The sequence below is a fragment of the Lissotriton helveticus genome, chromosome 10 (assembly GCF_964261635.1).
Source record: "Lissotriton helveticus chromosome 10, aLisHel1.1, whole genome shotgun sequence".
NCBI lineage: Eukaryota > Metazoa > Chordata > Amphibia > Caudata > Salamandridae > Lissotriton > Lissotriton helveticus.
Window position 1 is genome coordinate 152,442,629 of NC_136071.1, and position 26,007 is coordinate 152,468,635.

General features: G+C 45.7%; 1 protein-coding gene across 8 annotated transcripts in view; it reads left to right on the forward strand.

Annotated features, from left to right (window-relative positions):
- The window catches only part of LOC144786046 (kinesin-like protein KIF19), a 1,675,385-nt gene that overhangs the window by 1,269,892 nt on the left and 379,486 nt on the right, over positions 1–26,007 (forward strand). For all 8 annotated transcript variants that reach the window (XM_078664980.1, XM_078664979.1, XM_078664981.1 and 5 more), the window contains one exon: positions 10,251–10,399. In XM_078664980.1, the coding sequence (XP_078521106.1) occupies positions 10,251–10,399 (149 nt within the window). The remainder of the gene's footprint in view (positions 1–10,250; positions 10,400–26,007) is intronic.

The window sequence follows — 26,007 nt, forward strand, 5'->3', positions numbered from 1 at the left end:
TTTGTAGTGCCAAAAACGTATTACTCCAGTGAGTGGCTCGTGAAGTGCAAAATAATCCATCAAAAAATGAAAACCTCAGTGGGGTGAAGACAAACGTTTTAAACTTGAAAGGCTGCAGAGTAGCGTCAACATCCAGGCTCCGATGGCCCTCCAAAGTGCTGGCGTCATCAAACACCAGCGGAGATCCGCAGCGCGGCGGGGCTTCATTCGCGACCGAGCCTGGCCGCTTAGAATCATCAGATAAAGTTTGCCCTTTTGAATAAAGCCTCACAGCCACAGGTTGTATTTCAGCCATTTAATCAGGATGTGAACAACAGCCTCCTGGTCAAAGCGATGTCATCCAAATTCAAACGCCCGACGCGTTTCGTGCTTCCTGAGCACTTGGTCACGGGCTGTGATGTGAAAGCAGTTCAAGAGTCAATTGGCACCACCTGTTGTTCAAGTACCATGCCCCAGTGGGCGTGACAGCGAGCGCTGCCTGCTGGTCTTTGTAGTGCCAAAAACGTATTACTCCAGTGAGTGGCTCGTGAAGTGCAAAATAATCCATCAAAAAATGAAAACCTCAGTGGGGTGAAGACAAACGTTTTAAACTTGAAAGGCTGCAGAGTAGCGTCAACATCCAGGCTCCGATGGCCCTCCAAAGTGCTGGCGTCATCAAACACCAGCGGAGATCCGCAGCGCGGCGGGGCTTCATTCGCGACCGAGCCTGGCCGCTTAGAATCATCAGATAAAGTTTGCCCTTTTGAATAAAGCCTCACAGCCACAGGTTGTATTTCAGCCATTTAATCAGGATGTGAACAACAGCCTCCTGGTCAAAGCGATGTCATCCAAATTCAAACGCCCGACGCGTTTCGTGCTTCCTGAGCACTTGGTCACGGGCTGTGATGTGAAAGCAGTTCAAGAGTCAATTGGCACCACCTGTTGTTCAAGTACCATGCCCCAGTGGGCGTGACAGCGAGCGCTGCCTGCTGGTCTTTGTAGTGCCAAAAACGTATTACTCCAGTGAGTGGCTCGTGAAGTGCAAAATAATCCATCAAAAAATGAAAACCTCAGTGGGGTGAAGACAAACGTTTTAAACTTGAAAGGCTGCAGAGTAGCGTCAACATCCAGGCTCCGATGGCCCTCCAAAGTGCTGGCGTCATCAAACACCAGCGGAGATCCGCAGCGCGGCGGGGCTTCATTCGCGACCGAGCCTGGCCGCTTAGAATCATCAGATAAAGTTTGCCCTTTTGAATAAAGCCTCACAGCCACAGGTTGTATTTCAGCCATTTAATCAGGATGTGAACAACAGCCTCCTGGTCAAAGCGATGTCATCCAAATTCAAACGCCCGACGCGTTTCGTGCTTCCTGAGCACTTGGTCACGGGCTGTGATGTGAAAGCAGTTCAAGAGTCAATTGGCACCACCTGTTGTTCAAGTACCATGCCCCAGTGGGCGTGACAGCGAGCGCTGCCTGCTGGTCTTTGTAGTGCCAAAAACGTATTACTCCAGTGAGTGGCTCGTGAAGTGCAAAATAATCCATCAAAAAATGAAAACCTCAGTGGGGTGAAGACAAACGTTTTAAACTTGAAAGGCTGCAGAGTAGCGTCAACATCCAGGCTCCGATGGCCCTCCAAAGTGCTGGCGTCATCAAACACCAGCGGAGATCCGCAGCGCGGCGGGGCTTCATTCGCGACCGAGCCTGGCCGCTTAGAATCATCAGATAAAGTTTGCCCTTTTGAATAAAGCCTCACAGCCACAGGTTGTATTTCAGCCATTTAATCAGGATGTGAACAACAGCCTCCTGGTCAAAGCGATGTCATCCAAATTCAAACGCCCGACGCGTTTCGTGCTTCCTGAGCACTTGGTCACGGGCTGTGATGTGAAAGCAGTTCAAGAGTCAATTGGCACCACCTGTTGTTCAAGTACCATGCCCCAGTGGGCGTGACAGCGAGCGCTGCCTGCTGGTCTTTGTAGTGCCAAAAACGTATTACTCCAGTGAGTGGCTCGTGAAGTGCAAAATAATCCATCAAAAAATGAAAACCTCAGTGGGGTGAAGACAAACGTTTTAAACTTGAAAGGCTGCAGAGTAGCGTCAACATCCAGGCTCCGATGGCCCTCCAAAGTGCTGGCGTCATCAAACACCAGCGGAGATCCGCAGCGCGGCGGGGCTTCATTCGCGACCGAGCCTGGCCGCTTAGAATCATCAGATAAAGTTTGCCCTTTTGAATAAAGCCTCACAGCCACAGGTTGTATTTCAGCCATTTAATCAGGATGTGAACAACAGCCTCCTGGTCAAAGCGATGTCATCCAAATTCAAACGCCCGACGCGTTTCGTGCTTCCTGAGCACTTGGTCACGGGCTGTGATGTGAAAGCAGTTCAAGAGTCAATTGGCACCACCTGTTGTTCAAGTACCATGCCCCAGTGGGCGTGACAGCGAGCGCTGCCTGCTGGTCTTTGTAGTGCCAAAAACGTATTACTCCAGTGAGTGGCTCGTGAAGTGCAAAATAATCCATCAAAAAATGAAAACCTCAGTGGGGTGAAGACAAACGTTTTAAACTTGAAAGGCTGCAGAGTAGCGTCAACATCCAGGCTCCGATGGCCCTCCAAAGTGCTGGCGTCATCAAACACCAGCGGAGATCCGCAGCGCGGCGGGGCTTCATTCGCGACCGAGCCTGGCCGCTTAGAATCATCAGATAAAGTTTGCCCTTTTGAATAAAGCCTCACAGCCACAGGTTGTATTTCAGCCATTTAATCAGGATGTGAACAACAGCCTCCTGGTCAAAGCGATGTCATCCAAATTCAAACGCCCGACGCGTTTCGTGCTTCCTGAGCACTTGGTCACGGGCTGTGATGTGAAAGCAGTTCAAGAGTCAATTGGCACCACCTGTTGTTCAAGTACCATGCCCCAGTGGGCGTGACAGCGAGCGCTGCCTGCTGGTCTTTGTAGTGCCAAAAACGTATTACTCCAGTGAGTGGCTCGTGAAGTGCAAAATAATCCATCAAAAAATGAAAACCTCAGTGGGGTGAAGACAAACGTTTTAAACTTGAAAGGCTGCAGAGTAGCGTCAACATCCAGGCTCCGATGGCCCTCCAAAGTGCTGGCGTCATCAAACACCAGCGGAGATCCGCAGCGCGGCGGGGCTTCATTCGCGACCGAGCCTGGCCGCTTAGAATCATCAGATAAAGTTTGCCCTTTTGAATAAAGCCTCACAGCCACAGGTTGTATTTCAGCCATTTAATCAGGATGTGAACAACAGCCTCCTGGTCAAAGCGATGTCATCCAAATTCAAACGCCCGACGCGTTTCGTGCTTCCTGAGCACTTGGTCACGGGCTGTGATGTGAAAGCAGTTCAAGAGTCAATTGGCACCACCTGTTGTTCAAGTACCATGCCCCAGTGGGCGTGACAGCGAGCGCTGCCTGCTGGTCTTTGTAGTGCCAAAAACGTATTACTCCAGTGAGTGGCTCGTGAAGTGCAAAATAATCCATCAAAAAATGAAAACCTCAGTGGGGTGAAGACAAACGTTTTAAACTTGAAAGGCTGCAGAGTAGCGTCAACATCCAGGCTCCGATGGCCCTCCAAAGTGCTGGCGTCATCAAACACCAGCGGAGATCCGCAGCGCGGCGGGGCTTCATTCGCGACCGAGCCTGGCCGCTTAGAATCATCAGATAAAGTTTGCCCTTTTGAATAAAGCCTCACAGCCACAGGTTGTATTTCAGCCATTTAATCAGGATGTGAACAACAGCCTCCTGGTCAAAGCGATGTCATCCAAATTCAAACGCCCGACGCGTTTCGTGCTTCCTGAGCACTTGGTCACGGGCTGTGATGTGAAAGCAGTTCAAGAGTCAATTGGCACCACCTGTTGTTCAAGTACCATGCCCCAGTGGGCGTGACAGCGAGCGCTGCCTGCTGGTCTTTGTAGTGCCAAAAACGTATTACTCCAGTGAGTGGCTCGTGAAGTGCAAAATAATCCATCAAAAAATGAAAACCTCAGTGGGGTGAAGACAAACGTTTTAAACTTGAAAGGCTGCAGAGTAGCGTCAACATCCAGGCTCCGATGGCCCTCCAAAGTGCTGGCGTCATCAAACACCAGCGGAGATCCGCAGCGCGGCGGGGCTTCATTCGCGACCGAGCCTGGCCGCTTGCACTTCACGAGCCACTCACTGGAGTTATACGTTTTTGGCACTACAAAGACCAGCAGGCAGCGCTCGCTGTCACGCCCACTGGGGCATGGTACTTGAACAACAGGTGGTGCCAATTGACTCTTGAACTGCTTTCACATCACAGCCCGTGACCAAGTGCTCAGGAAGCACGAAACGCGTCGGGCGTTTGAATTTGGATGACATCGCTTTGACCAGGAGGCTGTTGTTCACATCCTGATTAAATGGCTGAAATACAACCTGTGGCTGTGAGGCTTTATTCAAAAGGGCAAACTTTATCTGATGATTCTAAGCGGCCAGGCTCGGTCGCGAATGAAGCCCCGCCGCGCTGCGGATCTCCGCTGGTGTTTGATGACGCCAGCACTTTGGAGGGCCATCGGAGCCTGGATGTTGACGCTACTCTGCAGCCTTTCAAGTTTAAAACGTTTGTCTTCACCCCACTGAGGTTTTCATTTTTTGATGGATTATTTTGCACTTCACGAGCCACTCACTGGAGTAATACGTTTTTGGCACTACAAAGACCAGCAGGCAGCGCTCGCTGTCACGCCCACTGGGGCATGGTACTTGAACAACAGGTGGTGCCAATTGACTCTTGAACTGCTTTCACATCACAGCCCGTGACCAAGTGCTCAGGAAGCACGAAACGCGTCGGGCGTTTGAATTTGGATGACATCGCTTTGACCAGGAGGCTGTTGTTCACATCCTGATTAAATGGCTGAAATACAACCTGTGGCTGTGAGGCTTTATTCAAAAGGGCAAACTTTATCTGATGATTCTAAGCGGCCAGGCTCGGTCGCGAATGAAGCCCCGCCGCGCTGCGGATCTCCGCTGGTGTTTGATGACGCCAGCACTTTGGAGGGCCATCGGAGCCTGGATGTTGACGCTACTCTGCAGCCTTTCAAGTTTAAAACGTTTGTCTTCACCCCACTGAGGTTTTCATTTTTTGATGGATTATTTTGCACTTCACGAGCCACTCACTGGAGTAATACGTTTTTGGCACTACAAAGACCAGCAGGCAGCGCTCGCTGTCACGCCCACTGGGGCATGGTACTTGAACAACAGGTGGTGCCAATTGACTCTTGAACTGCTTTCACATCACAGCCCGTGACCAAGTGCTCAGGAAGCACGAAACGCGTCGGGCGTTTGAATTTGGATGACATCGCTTTGACCAGGAGGCTGTTGTTCACATCCTGATTAAATGGCTGAAATACAACCTGTGGCTGTGAGGCTTTATTCAAAAGGGCAAACTTTATCTGATGATTCTAAGCGGCCAGGCTCGGTCGCGAATGAAGCCCCGCCGCGCTGCGGATCTCCGCTGGTGTTTGATGACGCCAGCACTTTGGAGGGCCATCGGAGCCTGGATGTTGACGCTACTCTGCAGCCTTTCAAGTTTAAAACGTTTGTCTTCACCCCACTGAGGTTTTCATTTTTTGATGGATTATTTTGCACTTCACGAGCCACTCACTGGAGTAATACGTTTTTGGCACTACAAAGACCAGCAGGCAGCGCTCGCTGTCACGCCCACTGGGGCATGGTACTTGAACAACAGGTGGTGCCAATTGACTCTTGAACTGCTTTCACATCACAGCCCGTGACCAAGTGCTCAGGAAGCACGAAACGCGTCGGGCGTTTGAATTTGGATGACATCGCTTTGACCAGGAGGCTGTTGTTCACATCCTGATTAAATGGCTGAAATACAACCTGTGGCTGTGAGGCTTTATTCAAAAGGGCAAACTTTATCTGATGATTCTAAGCGGCCAGGCTCGGTCGCGAATGAAGCCCCGCCGCGCTGCGGATCTCCGCTGGTGTTTGATGACGCCAGCACTTTGGAGGGCCATCGGAGCCTGGATGTTGACGCTACTCTGCAGCCTTTCAAGTTTAAAACGTTTGTCTTCACCCCACTGAGGTTTTCATTTTTTGATGGATTATTTTGCACTTCACGAGCCACTCACTGGAGTAATACGTTTTTGGCACTACAAAGACCAGCAGGCAGCGCTCGCTGTCACGCCCACTGGGGCATGGTACTTGAACAACAGGTGGTGCCAATTGACTCTTGAACTGCTTTCACATCACAGCCCGTGACCAAGTGCTCAGGAAGCACGAAACGCGTCGGGCGTTTGAATTTGGATGACATCGCTTTGACCAGGAGGCTGTTGTTCACATCCTGATTAAATGGCTGAAATACAACCTGTGGCTGTGAGGCTTTATTCAAAAGGGCAAACTTTATCTGATGATTCTAAGCGGCCAGGCTCGGTCGCGAATGAAGCCCCGCCGCGCTGCGGATCTCCGCTGGTGTTTGATGACGCCAGCACTTTGGAGGGCCATCGGAGCCTGGATGTTGACGCTACTCTGCAGCCTTTCAAGTTTAAAACGTTTGTCTTCACCCCACTGATGTTTTCATTTTTTGATGGATTATTTTGCACTTCACGAGCCACTCACTGGAGTAATACGTTTTTGGCACTACAAAGACCAGCAGGCAGCGCTCGCTGTCACGCCCACTGGGGCATGGTACTTGAACAACAGGTGGTGCCAATTGACTCTTGAACTGCTTTCACATCACAGCCCGTGACCAAGTGCTCAGGAAGCACGAAACGCGTCGGGCGTTTGAATTTGGATGACATCGCTTTGACCAGGAGGCTGTTGTTCACATCCTGATTAAATGGCTGAAATACAACCTGTGGCTGTGAGGCTTTATTCAAAAGGGCAAACTTTATCTGATATATATATATATATATATATATATATATATATATATATATATATATGACTCAGGTACATGTCTTTCTCACCAGTTACACAAAACACGTTTAAGAACTGTTTAGAGTACAAGGTTTATGCAATGGTATTATACAACATAGTTCAGATGTGTGACTTTTGAGTGTTTTTCAACAGTACTACAACGCTCCATTAATTGTGGTACTGAACAGTTAAAGAGATTTTTGCAGATAACTGGTAATTTTATCTTTTACAATCGTAAATGTCTTTGTGGTCATGTGTAGGCTGTATCTATACAATACAGGGCTATTCAACTTCTGTTTTTTAATCATGGAGCAGACGAAGAGCAGTCCTGTCTACGGAAGGAACTTGCTCATTAGGAAGTTCTCCGCTTCCCTCTTGAATGTAGCCAAAATTTGAATTTTTCTAATATTTGGAGGGGGTGAATTCCAGATTCTAGGTGCCACTCTGGAGAATGCTCTGTCACATGTTTTCTTCTTGCGAAAGATGGGCGCTTTCAGCAATAGCTTTTTGGCACTCCTGGCCGGCCTGCTTGCCCCTGATAGCTCAATTTTCTGGGCTATTTACATTGGTGTTTTGTAGTGGAGGGCTTTGTGGGTAATTCAAGCCAATTTAAGTTGAATTCTGGCTTCGTATGGTAGCCAGTTTAGTGCTTTCAGATGTGGGGAGATATGTTCGTATTTTCTAGAACCTGTAATAAGTCTTGCGGCCGCTTTGCGACAAGCTTTTAGTGGTGCTGTGGAGATTTTTGACAGACCTGTTAGTGTTGAACATCCATATTCAATCCTTGAGATAACCAGGGACTGAACTGCCACTTTGAGGTTCTCCGTAGTAATGTATGGTTCCACTTTTCTAATATAGTTCATGTGAAACCGGGCACTATTAGCCATTTATTTGATGTGGGCTTTCATGTCTAGGTTCTTATCAAGCGTAATTCCCAATGATTTGGTCGAGTCAACTAGGGTAGGTGTGCAGTTTAGATCTGTGATCAGCTTGGTCCATTCCTTCACATTTGTCGGGTTCTTCGGCGGTGATATTAATAGAAATTCTGTTTTTTGTTATTTGCTCAAACGCTACGTCCATCATCCCCTTTGGTATCGCTTCGTACCTGGTTCAGCCACGCTCCTCGTGGAACGTGGCTTGGCGGCGCGTGGTGTCATTGGCCTCCAGGCTCTGTTGGGGTTTCTCCAGGAGCCGGTCTTCTTTTCCCCACGCTGTCTTCTCCTTCTCGATAGTCCACGCCAAACGCCGTCAATACGCCTTATTCCTGAACTCCTCCGGTGTCGTCACACACTGATCGTTCCTCTTCCTCATTCTTATCCAATAGGAACGTGTTGACGTCATGAAGGGACGGGGCTTCCCCACACTGGGAAGCCCAGTTAAAGGCACTGTCGTTGTTTTCTTCCTGTCTGGGTGAATAGAGCGGCGTGGTATCCCAGCTCCACTCGTCCTGTGGGGAACGGGCAGAAGGTGACAAAGTGGTTGAAGCAGACCACCATTCTTATTGTCTTGGACTTTTGTGAGCGGCGGACTCTCTCGGTCACAGTAAGATTGCTGTTTCCGTGCTGTGGCCTGGTCTGAATCCAGATTGGCAGTCGTCCAGCAGGCTAAAATTATTGATGTGGTTGCTCAGCTGATTTTGTACACATTATCAATTAGTTTGGCAAGTAAAGGAATATTGGTTACTGGGCGAAAGGTATTTGGGTCTGCCGGGTCCTCTGTGGGATTTTTGATGATCGGTAGGACTTGTCCTGTTTTAGGTACTCTGGTAGGACCCCTTGAGATAGTGAGGCATTGATTATTTTTGTCGATATTGGGACAACGATATGGTTGATTCTTTTTATGCATTTAGAGGGTAGGGGGTCATTGTAGTGATTATTTGGTTTGATATCTGAGAGAGTTTTGGCAAGGGTATTCTAGTCATAAAGCTCGACCATTTTGCTTTGTTTTTCAACCTATCATGATCGTCTTTCATGGTAGTATCGTTCTGTGGAGTTAGTTGTCTAGTGAGGTTGTCGGCTGCCATCGTGAGATCTCTTTCAAGTGTGTTGGCTTTGTCTGTGAAGAATGTTGAGAATTCCTCGCAGCTCAGTTTAGTTATGGTTGCTTCTTGGGCAGATTTGGCTAATTTATTGGGTTGATGTTTTAACATTTCGAAAAGTTTCCATGGTCTGTTTTTGGCGTTATCTAATTCGGATCTAAAAAATTCCTTTTTGGAGTTGAGAACACTTTTGTTGTATTAATTTTTGATTTTTCTGAGAGTTTTCAGCTGGGGAGATGATGGGTGCTGTCTCCATTTTCTTTCAGCCAGTCTCAGCCTCCGTCTGTCTTCATTCAGTGTCCCATCAAACCATGGATTTTTATCTTTCTCTGAGATTCTTTTCAGTTTTAATGGCATGGTGAAGTCGAATATATTCGTCATTGATGTGGTGTAGTGATCAGTGAGGTTGTTGACATTCATCATGTTGTCAGGTGGATTTAGATCTTTCTCACATCTTGCTACAAGTTGCTCAATATTAGGGTCTTTGGTGTCTCATGTCCGTTTCTTAATTTTGACAGGTTGCATGGTCTTTTTCCTTTTTCCGGTGGATATATTGAAGGTTATGGCATGGTGTACCGACCAATCGCACGGAACAACTGAGTGGATAGTAATATTCTTAACTCTCAAGATTACACAGTCTAAGGTTGCTCCTTTTGAGTGTGTTGGCAGTGTGCAGGCTTGAGTTAGGTTTAGGTCTGTCAGAAAGTCTTTGAGTGCGTTGACATGTTTGTCATTATTGTCGTCCCAGTGTAAATTAAAGTTGCCTTTAGGAATATGTCATTAGTGTGACTGTTAGAGTTAGCCGTGATGATTTCCATTAGCTGGTCTATGAAAGGGGCATTATCGCCTGGTGGGTGATATAGCGCATGTAAATTGCACCTTTGATTTTCTGCAGTTCTTCTACCAAGACCTAGGTATTCACAGGATTCAAGAGGGTCGGATTGTATTTGGCTGACCTCGATATCAGTTCTGTGTATGCAGGCTATACCACCTCCTGTCTTTTTTTGTCTGTCTAATCTCACAATATTGTAATGAGGACGCACCAGCAGATCCATGACCGTGGATGAGGATTCCATGAGCCATGTTTCAGTTAAGATTTTCACGTTGATTTCCTGATTAATGATGAGGGCAGCAATGTCTGAGGTATGTTTTGCTGCTGACCAACAGTTGAGCAGTAGGCATAACAGAGGTTTCCCTAAGCTACTAGAGTTCATCTCTTGACTATTGGTGATTAGCTTGACTTGTTTTAGGTTTTAAAGGTTGGGCTCATACAATAACAGTCATATTCTCATATACATAATGTTACCAAACAATTTTTCTACTCTTCTCCAGGAAAGAATGAATGCATCAGAACAGCTTAAAGGAGGAGCTTCCTTTCTGCAGGCAAACACTGTAAACAATCCTGATAACACACAAGATGAAAATCAGACAGATGAAGAAAAGGTGCCAGAGTTGCCTCCCATCATCTTTGATTCAGACAGGTAACGCTGTTATTTCACATCTATGTTAAATGCGAGGATTGCCATTCACCTTTGAATGCATCAGTTTAAAGATCAAAAGATTGAAACATAGTGGATGTATAAATTGTTCAATTATAGTTAGCACAGAATGTACAAGACTAGATTCACTCATGTTTGTGCAAAGTGGAATGTTTGTTACCAAGTCAAAAAAAGATGTATTTCCACTGGAAGTAATACTACTGAAATACTCTTTCACTTACTTCTACAAACCTTTCTGAATTTGCCCTGATACATCAAACTTCCTATCATCAAACTTGCAAAGAAGATATAGGGCCTGATTATGACTTTGGCGATCCGACCGCCTTTGTGGCGGTCTGGAGAATACCGCCCAGTGGTACAACAGCGGCAGCATGCTTGGGCACATAGAGAGCCTGAAGCATATGCCTCCGCCGTGGCAATGGCACTTGCATGTTGGATGTACTGTGTGCTATGCACCATGTCGTGCATGGCACACAGTGCCTGCACAACAGTGCAATAAAAGGGGGGCACAACATGTGCCCCCTTGTACTTTGCCCATTCGGCAAACCTGCCCTGGAGCTCTGTTTGGGGCCCTGGGGCATTGCAGGAAGGCAAGTTTTGATTGGAAAGCTGGTGCAAGCATCGGCATCGCCTCTCATTCCCGCCATTTTCCCCAACCACTGCAGGATTCACAATCCTGGCTCTGGCCTTGTGGCAGTCCGACTGCTTTAGTCATAATCAGGCCGTAGAACCGCCGAGCAGACGGCGGTCGGACTACCACCACGAGTACAGCAGTCATAGTCAGGCCGATAGTTCTTTCCATTTGAACTAATTGTATATGACTGTACCCTGACCACATGCAAAGCAAAAGGGGTAACCCATTTACCTCAGAACCTGGGCATATATATTATAAACAACAATGGTTCTGTTGGGTATAGCTATTTCTTTGTAAATTCAAAACAATTATATAAACAATAAATCAAAAGGATGGCGCTAGAACACAGACAGGAATTGCAAATTCATTTATGAAAATGAAACAATGATTGGCTTAAATTTGGAACTTCAAAATTAAGAGTTTTATTTAATGAAAATTTTTCATAAGAACAGTCTGTCTAATAATTCAGTTAATGAAACGGCGCAAGTGATTAATATTTACGGTGACAAGGTGAATATAGTGTGTAAGTGACAGAATTAATATGTTTGATCTGTAAGTGACAACAAAAACAATTGACATATATATATACAAGCGAAAATTTCTAGAAAACAAGTCCAATTTCAGAATGTAATACAAGTTTCTCAAACTTAGGAATTGAACCACATTAATTTGGAAGCAGAGAGACCTATTGAGGATTGGACAATTAAAACCGTCGATGTTTCAACCATGATAGTACCAATAATGTGGGTTTGTCAATGCAGGTCTTCTTCAGGACAAAAAGGTACTAGGACAGCCGATTCTCAAGTTGGACTGAAAGGTTAAATATTGAAGAATGAAACTGATTTAGTCAGTTGATCCTGTACTTGGTTGGTCCCACTATAATGATGGAGAGTAGCACAATGGAATTATCTGCTTCTTCCAAACCTTAGTGCTAAATAGCAGCCTTCTTTAGTCAGGCATTCCCAGAAAAGCAGGACCAGTTCAGTTAATTAAACTGAGTTCTCAAATTGTTCCTATTTTCTCATAAAAACGCTGGTGGAGAATTTTAATAAACACAAAAGACCACGGTCAACGCCAGACTAAGGGGCCTATTAGGATGGTGGATGGACCTGCGTCCGTCCGCCACCCCCGAGGTGGAGGGAATGTCCGAAGCAGCTTGAAGCAGCGCCCGCCGCAAAGTTAAAAGTGCATGCTTTGCATATGCATGCACAAAGCGGCAGGCACCGCGCGGTGCCTGCCGCTTTGTGCATGCATATGCAGGGGGGTACCATATGTACCCCCCATGTGCACCCCCCACCCCCCAACACCCTGGGGGCTCACAACGAGCCCCCAAAAACGAAAGACCACATGCTTTTCCACGGCGGAAAAGCCGCCGCGGAAAAGCATGTCTTCTGCCCCATCCTAATATGGATGGCGGTGTCTGATAGACACCGCCACCATATCAGAGCTTTTCCGCCGCGGTCGGAATGTGACTGCGGCAGAAAAGCGGCAGACGGTCTTCCTGACCCACCAGCCATCCTAATCTGGCGGTGGGTCTTTGGAGCCTCTGCAGCGGTGAATCCGCATCCTCCGGGCCGGCGGTGGCTTCCGCCGGCCCGGAGCATGCGGATTCACCGCGATCCTAATCGGCCCCCAAATTAGGGGCCCAATTATTAATATCTCAAAAGTGCATCCACGGTGTATGTCCTTGTATTAAGTGCAGCTATATGGCATTCGTGAATTCCCAAGAATTTACCCACAATAGAATCGAAAGACCAACTCCAACAACGGCAATGCTTGGCATGGTTTTGGCTGCTGCCCGCAGGGAATTGATAGAGGGTCTGGACATGCTTGGCTTGGTGTTGTTCATTGGCCACTGAATCCAAACCCAAATATTCCACTAAATCCTTACTACTAAGGAGCTAGGTAGGACACTCAGCCATAAAGAGTGGGAGGGAGTATTCTATAGAGCGAGGCATTCAGGGTATCACATGGGGCTTACTGACACTCTCACTAAGATTGCAACATACTGGTACTACACCCCAAGTGCCTACACGCGATGGATCCCGCCAAGGAGGCGACATGTTGGCGGGGTTGCGGTCAAGTGGGCACACTGGTTCATTTGCTCTGGGATTGTGTTCATCTTCAGGCTTACTGGAAGCAAATATTAGATGAGATAGATACCCATCTTGAGACGGCGATACCACGCTTTCCCTCATATGTCCTCCTGGGTCTCCTGAACCCCAATGACGTATCCACTACGCTCCCGCAGAGGACGCTTGATTGCAAATCACGCTGGGTTCTGCAATGCAGAATATACTTACGCACTGGCGAACCGCACATATTCCCACATTCAATGGCTGGCATTTCCCGCTTATGGCATGTGCTTGGGATGGAGAAGCTCTCGCTGACTTTGGAGGGGGAGGGGTCCAAATATGCAGAGTTGTGGCAGCCTTTCTTGTCCCTATTGGCTTCGGAATTCCGTGAGGTCACATGCCCTCGATACCTTCGGCTGCTGTGCCTCTCTGATCCCGAACATCTGAGGGCGGACTAAGGGGTGCATGGGCATAGGGATTATAGACGGTGGACTTGGAACACGGGTGGCGGGTGGAATAGGATGGGGGAGGGGGGCTATAGTTGATTTTGTCCTTTTTCTTTTGCTAAGCTATGAGGTATGCACAGCCTTTTGGTAGTAGCTAGACCTTGCATTGGTACTGTTGGATTCCAGGATTCACTTTCTCCGCTGGCCTATGTTCTATGGAGATGATGTACTGACTGCAATTGCTGATGTTGTTTCGTGTGTGCTGCAATCTTCAATAAAAAAGATTTAATACTAAATCCCTACTATATATATATATATATCTACCACTCTTCTCCCAGCGGAAAAAGAATTGGGCCCCACTCCAAGGAATTTTGTACGTCTTTTACTTCCTCAAAGATATTTCAACAATTCACGGTAACGCTCCCTTCTCTTCCAGGGGATCCTCATCAATAGTCATAAGCACTAAATATTCCCGCCCATGTGCAGGGACCCCGTAAATAATATAAAAATTATATATGGAAATCACATATATACAGCTCTCCATATATGTATATACATATATAATTTTTTCTCATACCAATGCAGCTCCCAATAGGAGGCTCAACAATGTAATTAGACACATAAAGATTGTACTAGCAAATATATACAAAACACAAGAGGGCAAGTAGCACTTGAACTCTGTTTTTTAATGAGCAAAGTACTCATAAAAAGTAAAACTGCAAATAAAGTAGACATTGTTAGCCTACATGCTGCATTGTAAACCAATAGTATAATAATAAATGAAAGCATTTTCAACAAAAAACTGGCACCGTGCCTTTAAGGCAGGCATAACCCCTAGCTTCCCATCATGCCTCAGGGGTGACAGTTAGGTCAGTTGTTCTTCCTGGCTCCTTCAGTCAAGACCCTGGATTTTCAGCTCTTGCTTTTTTTGACTTTCTGTCAAAAATATCTTTTAGAAATCTAGTTTTTCTATTTTCACTCGACGTCTTTTGGTCTTGGGGTGCAAGTACTACCTTTTTTGTGTGACAGAAAAGGTTTATTTTTGTTAAAATGCCTTCTTTATTTGACTTTTGCCCTTCCTGTGGCAAGAAGGCCAGAACAGATACACACCCTGTGTGTCTCCTCTGCCTCCCTGATTCTCACTCTTTTGACAACTGCCACCATTGTAAGAAGTTGTCAAGGAGGACTATCAAGGACAGGGAGAGAATTCAGCTGTATGGCCTCTCTGAAAGAGGTAGGTTTCCTGTGAGGCAGCAGAATAAGAGAACTCGGTCGACGTCGACAGGAAAAGTTCCGACCTGTTCTCCGTCGGCGTAGGGATTGACAGTCGAAGCTGACGACGACGAAGAAATCGGCGTCGAAGACTTCGGTGATTGCGGCGCACCATCACTTGACTATGAAATTATCGTAGACGAAGGTGATAGGTCCTCCGTTGACGTCAACCAGGCGATGCTCAACGTCGAGAGACAGGTCTCCGTCGGCGCAGGGTGGGCGTTCGGCATCGAGACAGATTACTCTGTCGTCGCATCGGCGATTGACATCGAGGCACAGCGCTCGGTCTTCGCACCGGCGATCGACGTCGAGGTACATCGCTTATCCAGTATTGGGGTATCTTTCATAGATTCACATGCCTGAATCATTCCCCATCGCCGAGGCGAGAGTCCCACGGTAATAATACATACAAAAGCTGTGCCTTAGTAAGAAACTGTAGTAGGCTGACAAGGCAATAGGCCCAAAAGGCCCAAAGCTTAGTAGCCTATCTACCTCATTATATGAAAAGAACTGAAAAATAGTTCCAACCAATCAGCTGCTAGCACCCTCTAGAACCTTCCCAGCAGAGGCAGTTCTCCACAGATTTTCACCGCACGTCGTGTGGAAGGGAGTCTCCCTGAGTGCCTACTCCGTTTCTTCTTTTTCTCTTCAGGATGTCTGAAAAGAAAGCTCTCATTAAAGCTTGCAGGACCTGTGATAAAAAAAGGGTTCATGTAGATGATCAGCATAAAGACTGCATCTACAGTCTACATCCTAACCATATTGTTAAGGATTGTAGGATTTGTCGAACCTTCCCTGCCAAAACTATCAGAGACAAGGAGGCAAGGGTTCTTTTATGGCTCAAATCATCTTCAACAGATGAGGAGGACAGAGCCTCTACATCCAGCAAAAGAGCCATATCCAGGGGCAGCTCTTCTCCTGAGGGGAGGAAACATCACAAATCCTCTCATAGAGCTTCAGAACACACCTCCTCTGGATCACCCTTATCTCCGCCTTCAGAGTCTTCCAGATCTTCAGCTGCAAAAACAGTGAGTAAAGCCCGGGTCAAGACTCTTTCTTTGGTGTCTGCTCACACAGTTTATGTGACCTCTTCTACTTCAAGTACTTTATCTACGGTCTCTACAAGAGCTACAACCTCTCCTATTGTGTCTTCAAAAAATCCTGCTACAAAGAAGTTTTCTGGGACTAAGGAATCCTCTTCTGTCACTCCTTCATCTAAATCGCCGTCGATGACGGCGTCGACGTCAATCCTATCGACGACGGTTCCTTCATCTACAAAGTCATCGTCAACGAAAACCATGTTGACGTCAAAGTCATCGTCGACGAAGAGCCCGTTGACGTCGAAGACATCGTCGACGAAGAGCCCGTCGACGGCAATCCCATCAATAAAGAGCCCGTCGACGACGTCTCCATCGACGAAGAGTCCATCGACGGCAGCACCGTCGGCGACGATTCCGTCGACGTTGAGCCCGTCGACAAAGATTCCATCGACGACATCATCATCAACGGCTCAGTTGTCTGTTACACCTTTGGTTAAAACGCCCCTGTTGACGAAGAGTCCCTTAATAACCAGAAGTCCACCTGCGATAGGTTGGTCTGCGATTCCACAAGTATCTCAAGTGTGGCGTGTTATGTTCACCCACTTTCAACTAAAAACGTACCATAGGCAAGACTATACCAATATTTCTCCATTGTTACCATCACGTATCTTGGAGACATATGTAGAGGAAGAGGAATCTTATGAAGAGGACGGGGAGGAGGAAGGCCCTTTTGGGATTGCACACCATCTGTCAGAGTTGCAAATAAAATGTCAAGAGGAGGATAAAGAGGAAGACTACCAGGAACATTTTTATCAAGAAGACTTGTCTACACCCTATCATAGATAGTCACATAAGGTTCCACGTTCGGAAGAAACAAGCCATCTTCCTCCTTCTCTGATCCAAGATTTGCAGGCCATGTTGGCTGATTATCAGCAGAGGTTTCCACCTGCACCGACTACTCCAATTTTACCTACCATACCGGCGGTTCCACCTACGCCACCACCACCGATAGAAGAGCACCCTGTAGAAGCTATACCGCAAGGGGATCGTGATACTTCATCATCAGATGAGGATGAAAGAGAGGAAGGTGAATTACCTAATGATAATGTACCTGGAGATTCTTGGGACGAATATATAATTCCCATGCCTTCGCCTCCTATGCCGCAACCCTCCGATTCACCACCTGAGGATATTGGCGGCTTTCATAACATTATGCAGCAAGCAGCAACACGGTTCGTGCGGCCAGTCACTAGTGAACAATCTGATTGTTTTCTACACGACTTCAAAGAAGGTTATAGAAAAATCACCAGAGCAATACCAATCATAGATTTTATTTAGAATGAAGGTCTTAAGATAATGAAGACCCTTCCTCTATACCTACGGTTCTTCCTCGAATTGAAAAGAAATATCGAGCACCTCCTGAAACTCCATCTTGCCTTGTGGGACACCCGCGTCCGGATTCTGTAATTTTGCAGGCTGCACAGCAGAGGTCAAAGAATCCATCCACCCAAATCTCAACTCCACCAGATAAAGAGAGTAGACGATTGGATTTGATAGGCAAAACAAATTCCACCAATGCTGCATCATCTATCAAGGCAGCAAACTCTCTGGCAATCTTAGCATGATATGACTGCCAGATGTGGTCAGATTTATCTGAATTCTTAGACCTTATACCTGAAGATCGCCAGCAGGAAGCACAGAAGATAGTGCTCGAAGGGGAACAGGCGGCATCAGAAATTATTGACTGCGCCTTAGACATTGCTAATACTAATTTTCGGCAGCTAGCGGGAGCTGTCGTTCTCAGACGCCAGGGATGGCTCAAAGCAACCTCTTTTAGACCTGAGGTACAGGCTAAAATACTGGACATGGCTTACGATGGCGACTCACTATTCGGTAAGCATATAGATGACACCTTGCTGACCATCAAGACAGATACGGACACTGCTAAATAGCTGGGTACCCTGCAGTATAAAAGAGGATCTTTCAGGGGATCAAGAGGTCAATGTTTTTCCTCTAGTGGAAATTACCACAATCAACAAAACAGGCAATACCAATCTCAGTATAAGCAGCCTTATTACCAGTCCACTTACAGGCAATCATCTTCGAGCAATTTCTCTCGTCAGGTGGGACGACGACGATCGAACAATCAAGGCCGTGACTCAAATAAAAGACAATGAGCTTTGCCGAACGCCAGTCAAACCTTCTCCCCTCCCTGTGGGCGCAAAGATCTCAGCCTTTTTCCAACAATGGCAGCACATCACATCGGATCAGTGGGTCCTCGACATTGTTCAAGGAGGTCACACTCTAGAGTTCTTAAAGAAGCCACCTACGACCCCGCCCAAGGTTCCCCTTTGTTCTCGTCTTCACTTACTGTTCAGAGAAACTTTAAACATGTTCCGCAAGAATGCGATAGAATAAGTTCAAGTCTTGCAAAAAGGGGAAGGATTCTACTCTTGTTTCTTTCTCATAAGGAAAAAATCGGGGGAGTGGCGCCCGATTCTCGACTTGCGCAAACTCAACAAGTTTCTGAAGAAGCAGAGTTTTCGAATGGTGACGCTGGCCGATGTGTTGAGCTGTCTCAACGAAGGGGACTTTATGGCTTCTCTGGACTTGGAAGACGCATACTTCCATATCTTTACACATCCCAAACATCGCAAATACCTAAGATTCACAGTGGCTGGCGTCCATTTTCAATTAAAGGTGCTCGCGTTCGGACTGAAATCGGCAACAAGAATATTCACAAAATGCCTAGCTCCAGTCTCTGCCACTCTGAGGTCTTGGGGTATTCAAGTCTTCCCATACCTCGACGACTGGCTGCTCAAAGGACCATCAAAGCAGGCTACGAGACATGCTGTCAAAAGTTGCCTTCATCTATTCTCAAATCTGGGACTCACTCTCAATGCAAACAAGTCACAGTTGCAAACCCTCCAGGTTCTAACTTTTCTGGGAGTAACACTAGACACCAAACAGTGCAAGGCGTTCTTGTCAGAAGATTGTCAGAACAAGTTGCAAAGTCTGGCAAAGTTAATTTCAAGAAGAAAGTCAGTTTCTGTCCGAATATTCGCGTCTCTTCTGGGGATGTGCTCTTCGGCGATCAACTTAGTCCCGCTTGCAAGGCTCAGGATGGGACCTTTGCAGGAAGAACTGCACCGGCAATAGCAACAGGCCATAGTGTCATTTGATGATTCCATAAAGGTGACCTCACGAATTATACATGCCCTTTACTGGTGGTCAAAAAGAATCAATCTGTCTCCGGGTCCCACGTTCCTGACCACTTCACCAGAGTTTGTACTGACCACCGATGCATCCATGGAAGGTTGGGGAAGACATCTCCAAGACCAATTTCAAGGACGATGGTCTCAACAATATCAACAGAAGCACATCAACAGTCTCGAACTACGAGCCATCTTTCTTTCTCTGCAAGCATTCCTTTCGAGTATCGTGAACTCCTCAGTGCTGGTGCGTACGGACAATACCACCAGCATGTATTACATCAACAAGAAGGGGGGAACGAGGTCTCTCTCCCTATCGCAGGAAGCTCAGGAGATGTGGGAGTGGGTTATAAAACATGGCATAACCCTCAGGGCAGAGCATGTCAAGGGAATTCAGAGCTCTTTGGCCGACAACCTCAGCAGATCTCTCACAGGATGTCACGAGTGGGAGTTGGAACAGGAACAGGTGAAGAGGATCTTCCAGATGTGGGGCACACCAACCCTAGATCTGTTTGCAACACGACAGAACAGCAAATACCTTTATTACGCCAGCAGATTTCCTCAACGGGGATCAAGAGGGAATGCCCTGTCCATGCGATGGTCAGGGATTTATGCGTACGCTTTTCCCCCTATACCATTAATACCGAGGATTCTGCAAAAGATGGAGAGGGAACATTGCAGTCACATTCTATTTGCTCCTCACTGGCCGAGGCAGTATTGGTTCCAAGAGTTACTCCTGTTATCGCAACAGCGTCCTGTTCGTCTAGAACCAACACTCACAATGCTGACGAGAGAGAGAGGTCAGATACTACACCCGGATCTGCAATCGCTTCACTTGCACGCCTGGCTCCTGATTTCTTAGAATTTAAGGATCTCAAAATTTCTCAGGACTGTAGAGATATTCTATCTAAAGTCCGTGCTCAAAGTACTATAAAGACATATTGCTTAAAATGGAAGCGCTTTTGTCATTGGTGTGAAACAAATAATGTTCACCCACTCCAGGCTCCACCAGAGGATATTCTTCCGTACTTACTATCTCTACCTAAAGCAGGTCTAGTAGTTTCATCTATCAAAGTCCATCTCGTTGCGATATCTAGATTCAGAAAGAGTTCTAACAGACCATCGCTCTGTTCTTCGTCACTTATCAAACAATTTTTAAAAGGAATGTTTCGAGCTTTTCCTTCAATTCGACCTCTGCCTCCATAATGCCAATCTCAATACAGTTTTATCTCATTTAATGAGGAGACCATTTGAGCCAATTCACAAGGCTGAGCTCAAATTTTTAACCTGGAAGGTGGCACTTTTATTAGCTCTCACTTCAGCCTGGAGGGTTAGTGAAATCCAGGCTTTCACAATTTTGGAACCCTTTCTACATTTCACTAAAGATTACGTCACGTTACAAACAAATCCAAAGTTCATTCCTGAAGTACCGTCTCAATTCCATCTAAACCAACCTGTAAAGCTGAAAACCTTCTTCCCGGATCTAGTTACACCGGTGGAAAAGGCTTTGCACTCTTTTGACGTAAAACGTTGCTTGAAGTTCTACCTTCCAAAGACTAAGGATATTAGACTATCCAATCAATTGCTGGTTGCTTATGGTCAAGCCACATTAGGACAATCCATGACAAAAGCAACGGTATCCAGATGGCTGTCTTCTGTTATACAATTTTGCCATGATAAAGCCAACAAACCTTTGCACAGAAAGGTCAAAGCACACTCCACCAGAACTATTTCGGCTTCTACAGCCTTATTTGCTGGGGTCACACTGGAGAATATTTGTCGTGCTGTGACATGGATTAGTGTCCACACGTTCACAAAGCAATACTGCTTACAGGCTGCGTCGCAGGACGATGCAGCAGTGGGACAAGCTGTTCTTCAACATCTCCTTCATTAAGGTTAGACCTTTGAATGTCTCTCATATTGCATTTATGATGTATGATTATGATCATATTCACTATAATGTTTCTGGCTGTCAAATATTGTTTCTTTACATGCAGTATGTTAAATGGCTATAACTATTTCATTTCAGAAGGTTTCTGCATTTATATGTATATTCTAGTGCTCTATAACCTTCCGGATGCGTGGGGGAAATGTAGATTTAAGCTCTGTCTCCCACCTTCCGCAAACGACATTATTAGGCTTACTGCTTGCTATTCTGATTCAGGCATGTGAATCTATGAAAGATAACCCAATACTGGATAAGCAAACAAGTTACTTAGCTGTAACTACAGTTATCCAGTATTGGTATCTTTCATAGATTCACATGCACCCACACTCCTCCCCGGCAGGACAGTTCTCTAATGGGATACCTACTTCTCACTTGTGCTAAGAAAATCTGAGGAGAACTGCCTCTGCTGGGAAGGTTCTAGAGGGTGCTAGCAGCTGATTGGTTGGAACTATTTTTCAGTTCTTTTCATATAATGAGGTGGATAGGCTACTAAGCTTTGGGCCTTTTGGGCCTATTGCCTTGTCAGCCTACTACAGTTTCTTACAAAGGCACTGCTTTTGTATCTATTATTACCGTGGGACTCCCGCCTCGGCGACGAGGAATGATTCAGACATGTGAATCTATGAAAGATACCAATACTGGATAACTGTAGTTACAGGTAAGTAACTTGCTTTCTTCGTCGTCATCCCATCAACGGCGATCATTGCTCCGTCGTCGTCGAGGCACATGTCTCCTCCGAGATCATTCCAACGATCTTCGGCATCGAGACACAAGACACCTCCTTCGGCGTCGACCACCCTGGGAGCTAAACCTGGTGCTATCCAAATTGATGGGTCCGCCTTTCGAACCCATACACAAAGCAACCTTACAGCATCTTTCTTGGAAGGCGGCTTTCTTGGTAGAGATCACGTCAGCTCGCAGAGTGAGCGAAATACAGGTGGTGTCAGATTTTCATGTGAATCAGACCATCTCTCTACCCACCTTTTTTCCCAATCCCTCCACTCCAGCTGAGGGGGCTTTGCATTCTCTGGACCTAAAAAGGGTTTCAAAATTCTATCTGGATCGGTCCAGGTCTATAAGAAAATCTGATCAACTATTTGTCAACTATGGGTCGATCAGAACTGGCTTTGCAGCTTCAAAGCATTCCATCTCCAGATGGATAGTTTCATGTATCAAGCTTGCTTATCAATTAGCGTAGAAGCCCCTTGGGTTTACTCCCAAAGCGCACTCTACCAGAGGAAAAACGGCTACTACTGCTTTTTTTCATAATGTGCCCATGTCTGAAATATGTAAGGCGGCAACCTGGAGGTCCATCCATACATTTATCAGGCACTACTGTCTGGAGTCACACACCAGAGAAGATACCCAATTAGGCCAGGCCTCCTTGCGGAATCTGTTCAACTGCTGATTTCAGCTGTTCTTTTTTGTTGGGTCCTGTTACTCTCATTTACCTGCAGGTGCTTATGACTATTGATGAGGATCCCCTGGAAGAGAAGGATACGTTACTTACCTGTAATCCTAGTTCTCTTCCAGGGGTATCCTCATCAAAGTCATAAGCAACCCGACCCGCATCCCCAGGTAAATGAGATATTTCTGAAGTGTTAAAGTATATTTTTGTGCCCTGACCTTCAGGGTTATGCAAAGAACAACTGACCTAACAGTCAGCCCTGAGGCATGATGGGAAGCTAGGGGTCATGGCTGCCTTAAAGGCACGGACCAGAATTTTTGTTGAAAATGTTTTAATTTTCGATGCTATTGGTTTATAATGCAGCCTGTAGGCTAACAATGTCTACTTTATTTGCAGTTTTACTTTTTATGAGTACTTTGCTCATTAAAAAACAGAGTTCAAGTGCTACTTGCCCTCTTGTGTTTTTTTATACTTGCAAATACATTCTTTATGTGTGTGATTACATTGTTTAGCCTCCTATTAGGAGCTGCATTGGTGTGAGAAAAATTATATATGTATATACAAATATGTATAGCTGTATATATGTGATTTCCATACATAATTTGTATACATATATGTATAGCTGTATATATGTGATTTCCATACATAATTTGTATATCATTTCTGGGGTCCCCGCACACGGGCTGAAATATTCAGTGCTTATGACTTTAATGAGGATACCCCTGGAAGAGAACCAGGATTACAGATAAGTAACGTATCCTTGCATCTCAAACCATATATGCATTATCAATAATAACATCATTTCCTGTTGCCACAAGTTGGGCATTATGTGAGTTATAGTTTCCACAATTCCTGGTTTAGAATGCAGTTATCAAAGAATTGAAAATAAAATAAAATAAGACCACAAGAATTCACTGTTAACTCATTAGAATACAAAAGCATTCTAATGAGTTAACAGTGAATTGATTGGCAAAGGTGAGCCACCTGGAGTGAGATATATATTACCTACTGGCGGTCGCCAGTAGGTATATATAGTTAGGACCTAGTTACCATAGGAAATTCCAAACATTCTATTGGGAATAACTTTTGGCGCCGATTGAGGGATCTGCCTGTAGTTTTCCTTAAATTTGCCTCGCTGCGCTCCGCTCCTTCCCGAAAGTTTCGGGGGGATTCGTCAAGCGGGAGCCGAGAAAAAAGGGGGGGTCCCAAAACGTGTTTTCCCCATGTTAATTTCCATAGGGACATTCTGACAAGGCAACAGCTCGAACGGCTGTACGGAATTATACCAGATTTGGCAAAATGGTAGGGACTGGTATGCAGCAGTGCCTTTTGTATGTTTGATGTAAATCCCTCCAGTAGTTCTTGGGAAAATTGAATTTGAAATTTTTCAAATGCCATTTTTTATGGGACCTTTAGACACGGCTACAGCCCGAACGGCTGAACGGAATTACACCAAACTTGGCAAAATGGTAGGGACAGGTATGCAGTAGTGCCTTTTCTATATTTGGTGACAATTCCTCCAGTAGTTGTTGAGAAAATGAATTTGAGCAAATTATATATCTATATGCGCTCAACATTCTATTGGGAATAACTTTGGCGCCGATTGAGGAATCTGTGTGTAATTTTCCAGAATGTTGGCCAGCTCTGCTCCGCTCCTTCCCTGAAAGTTTCGGGGGGATTCGTCAAGCGGGGGCCGAAAAGGGGGTCCCAAAACGTGTTTTCCCCATGTTAATTTCCATAGGGACCTGTAGACACGGCTACAGCCCGAACGGCTGAATGAAATTACACCAAACTTGGCAAAATGGTAGGGCCTGGTATGCAGATGTGCCTTTGCTTTGTTTGGTGAAAATCCCTCCAGTAGTTCTTGGGAAAATTGAATTTGAAATTTTTCAAATGGCATTTTTTATGGGACCTTTAGACACGGCTACAGCCCGAATGGCTGAACGGAATTACACCAAAGTTGGCAAAATGGTAGGGACAGGTATGCAGTAGTGCCTTTTCTATATTTGGTGAAAATCCATCCAGTAGTTGTTGAGAAAATTGAATTTGATCAAATTATATATCTATATGCGCTCACCGTACGCACACCGTACGCGTACGGTATGCGAACCGTACGCGTACGTGCGCGAGCGAGTTTCTGGCAGTCGACTGTCAACATTCCAAACTGTCCAAACCAGGAAGTGTTGGCCACCATCTTCTTTTTCAGGAGAACTGAGGCACAAGAGAGCCCAAAACAAGAGTGGAAAACACGAAAAGGGGGCAGGGTAGAGACCCCCAACCCTCTAGCCCTTCTCAGGGGTCCCAAAAGGACCCCCAAGGGCAAAAAAAAAAAAAAGAATTGCGAGGTACGCGCACCGTACGCGTAGGGTACGCGTACCCCGCGATTTAAAATTTTTTTTTGCACTTGGTGGTCCTTCTGGGACCCCCTGAGAAGGGCTAGGGGGTCAGGGGGTCTCAACCCTGCCCCCTTTTCACGTTTTCCACTCTTGTTTTGTGCTCTCTTGTGCCTCACTTTTCCTGAGCAACAAGATGGCTGCTCAGGTGGTCCAAGAAGGATAATAACATATATAAACGTTATCCGCTAATAGAATTACCATTTACAAAACCTTTGAAATTTATTGAAAAAAAATATAGGTTTCACGCCTGAAATAGTTAGGAATTATCATTTAAAAAACCTTGCAAATTCACTGAAAAAACCATAGGTTTCAAGCCTTGTATAGTTAGGAATTAGCATTTAAAAAACCTTGCAAATTCACTTAAAAAACCATAGGTTTCAGGACTTATATAGTTAGGAATTAGCATTTAAAAAACCCTACAGATTCACTTAAATAACCATAGGTTTCAGGCCTTATATAGTTAGGAATTATCATTTTAAAAACCTTGCAAATTCACTTAAAAACCATAGGTTTCAGGCCTTATATAGTTAGGAATTAGCATTTAAAAAACCATTGAAATTGCTCCTATATAGTTAGTTGTACTAACTATATTTCGCGCACCCGCAATCCACTGCTGATGATGTCACATATTACATCATTCATGACATGGTCAGTGACATCACTGATGACATCACTGATGACATCTCAAATGACATCACTGATGACATCACTGATGACATCTCATTTGACATCACTGATCACAAGCCTGCCCTTCTCTGTCTACACAATTGTGATTTACATATCCTGCATTCTCCTTGCAAATCATTTCCCCAGTGTATTATTAAAAGGTATGTGGTTAAAAAATTAGGGCAAAACTGTGTCAAAATGGTGGCCACTTGATAAAGGCTTCACGCCGAAACGCGTCGTCTTTGTTTAGAGAGTGCACATTAAAAGTTAATTGTGCTTGGACCTACCTGGTGTGCCGTTTTTCCTTGGAAACCGATTGTGGAGATGACTGGGGAATTGCGAGCGAAAAATACAATGTGGCAACTGCGGCCACCTACGGCACCAGCGTTGCGAGGCTGAGGATCGCCGAATGCAGTGGTGTTTGGGAGATACATATATATATATATATATATATATATATATATATATATATATATATATATATATAGTTAGG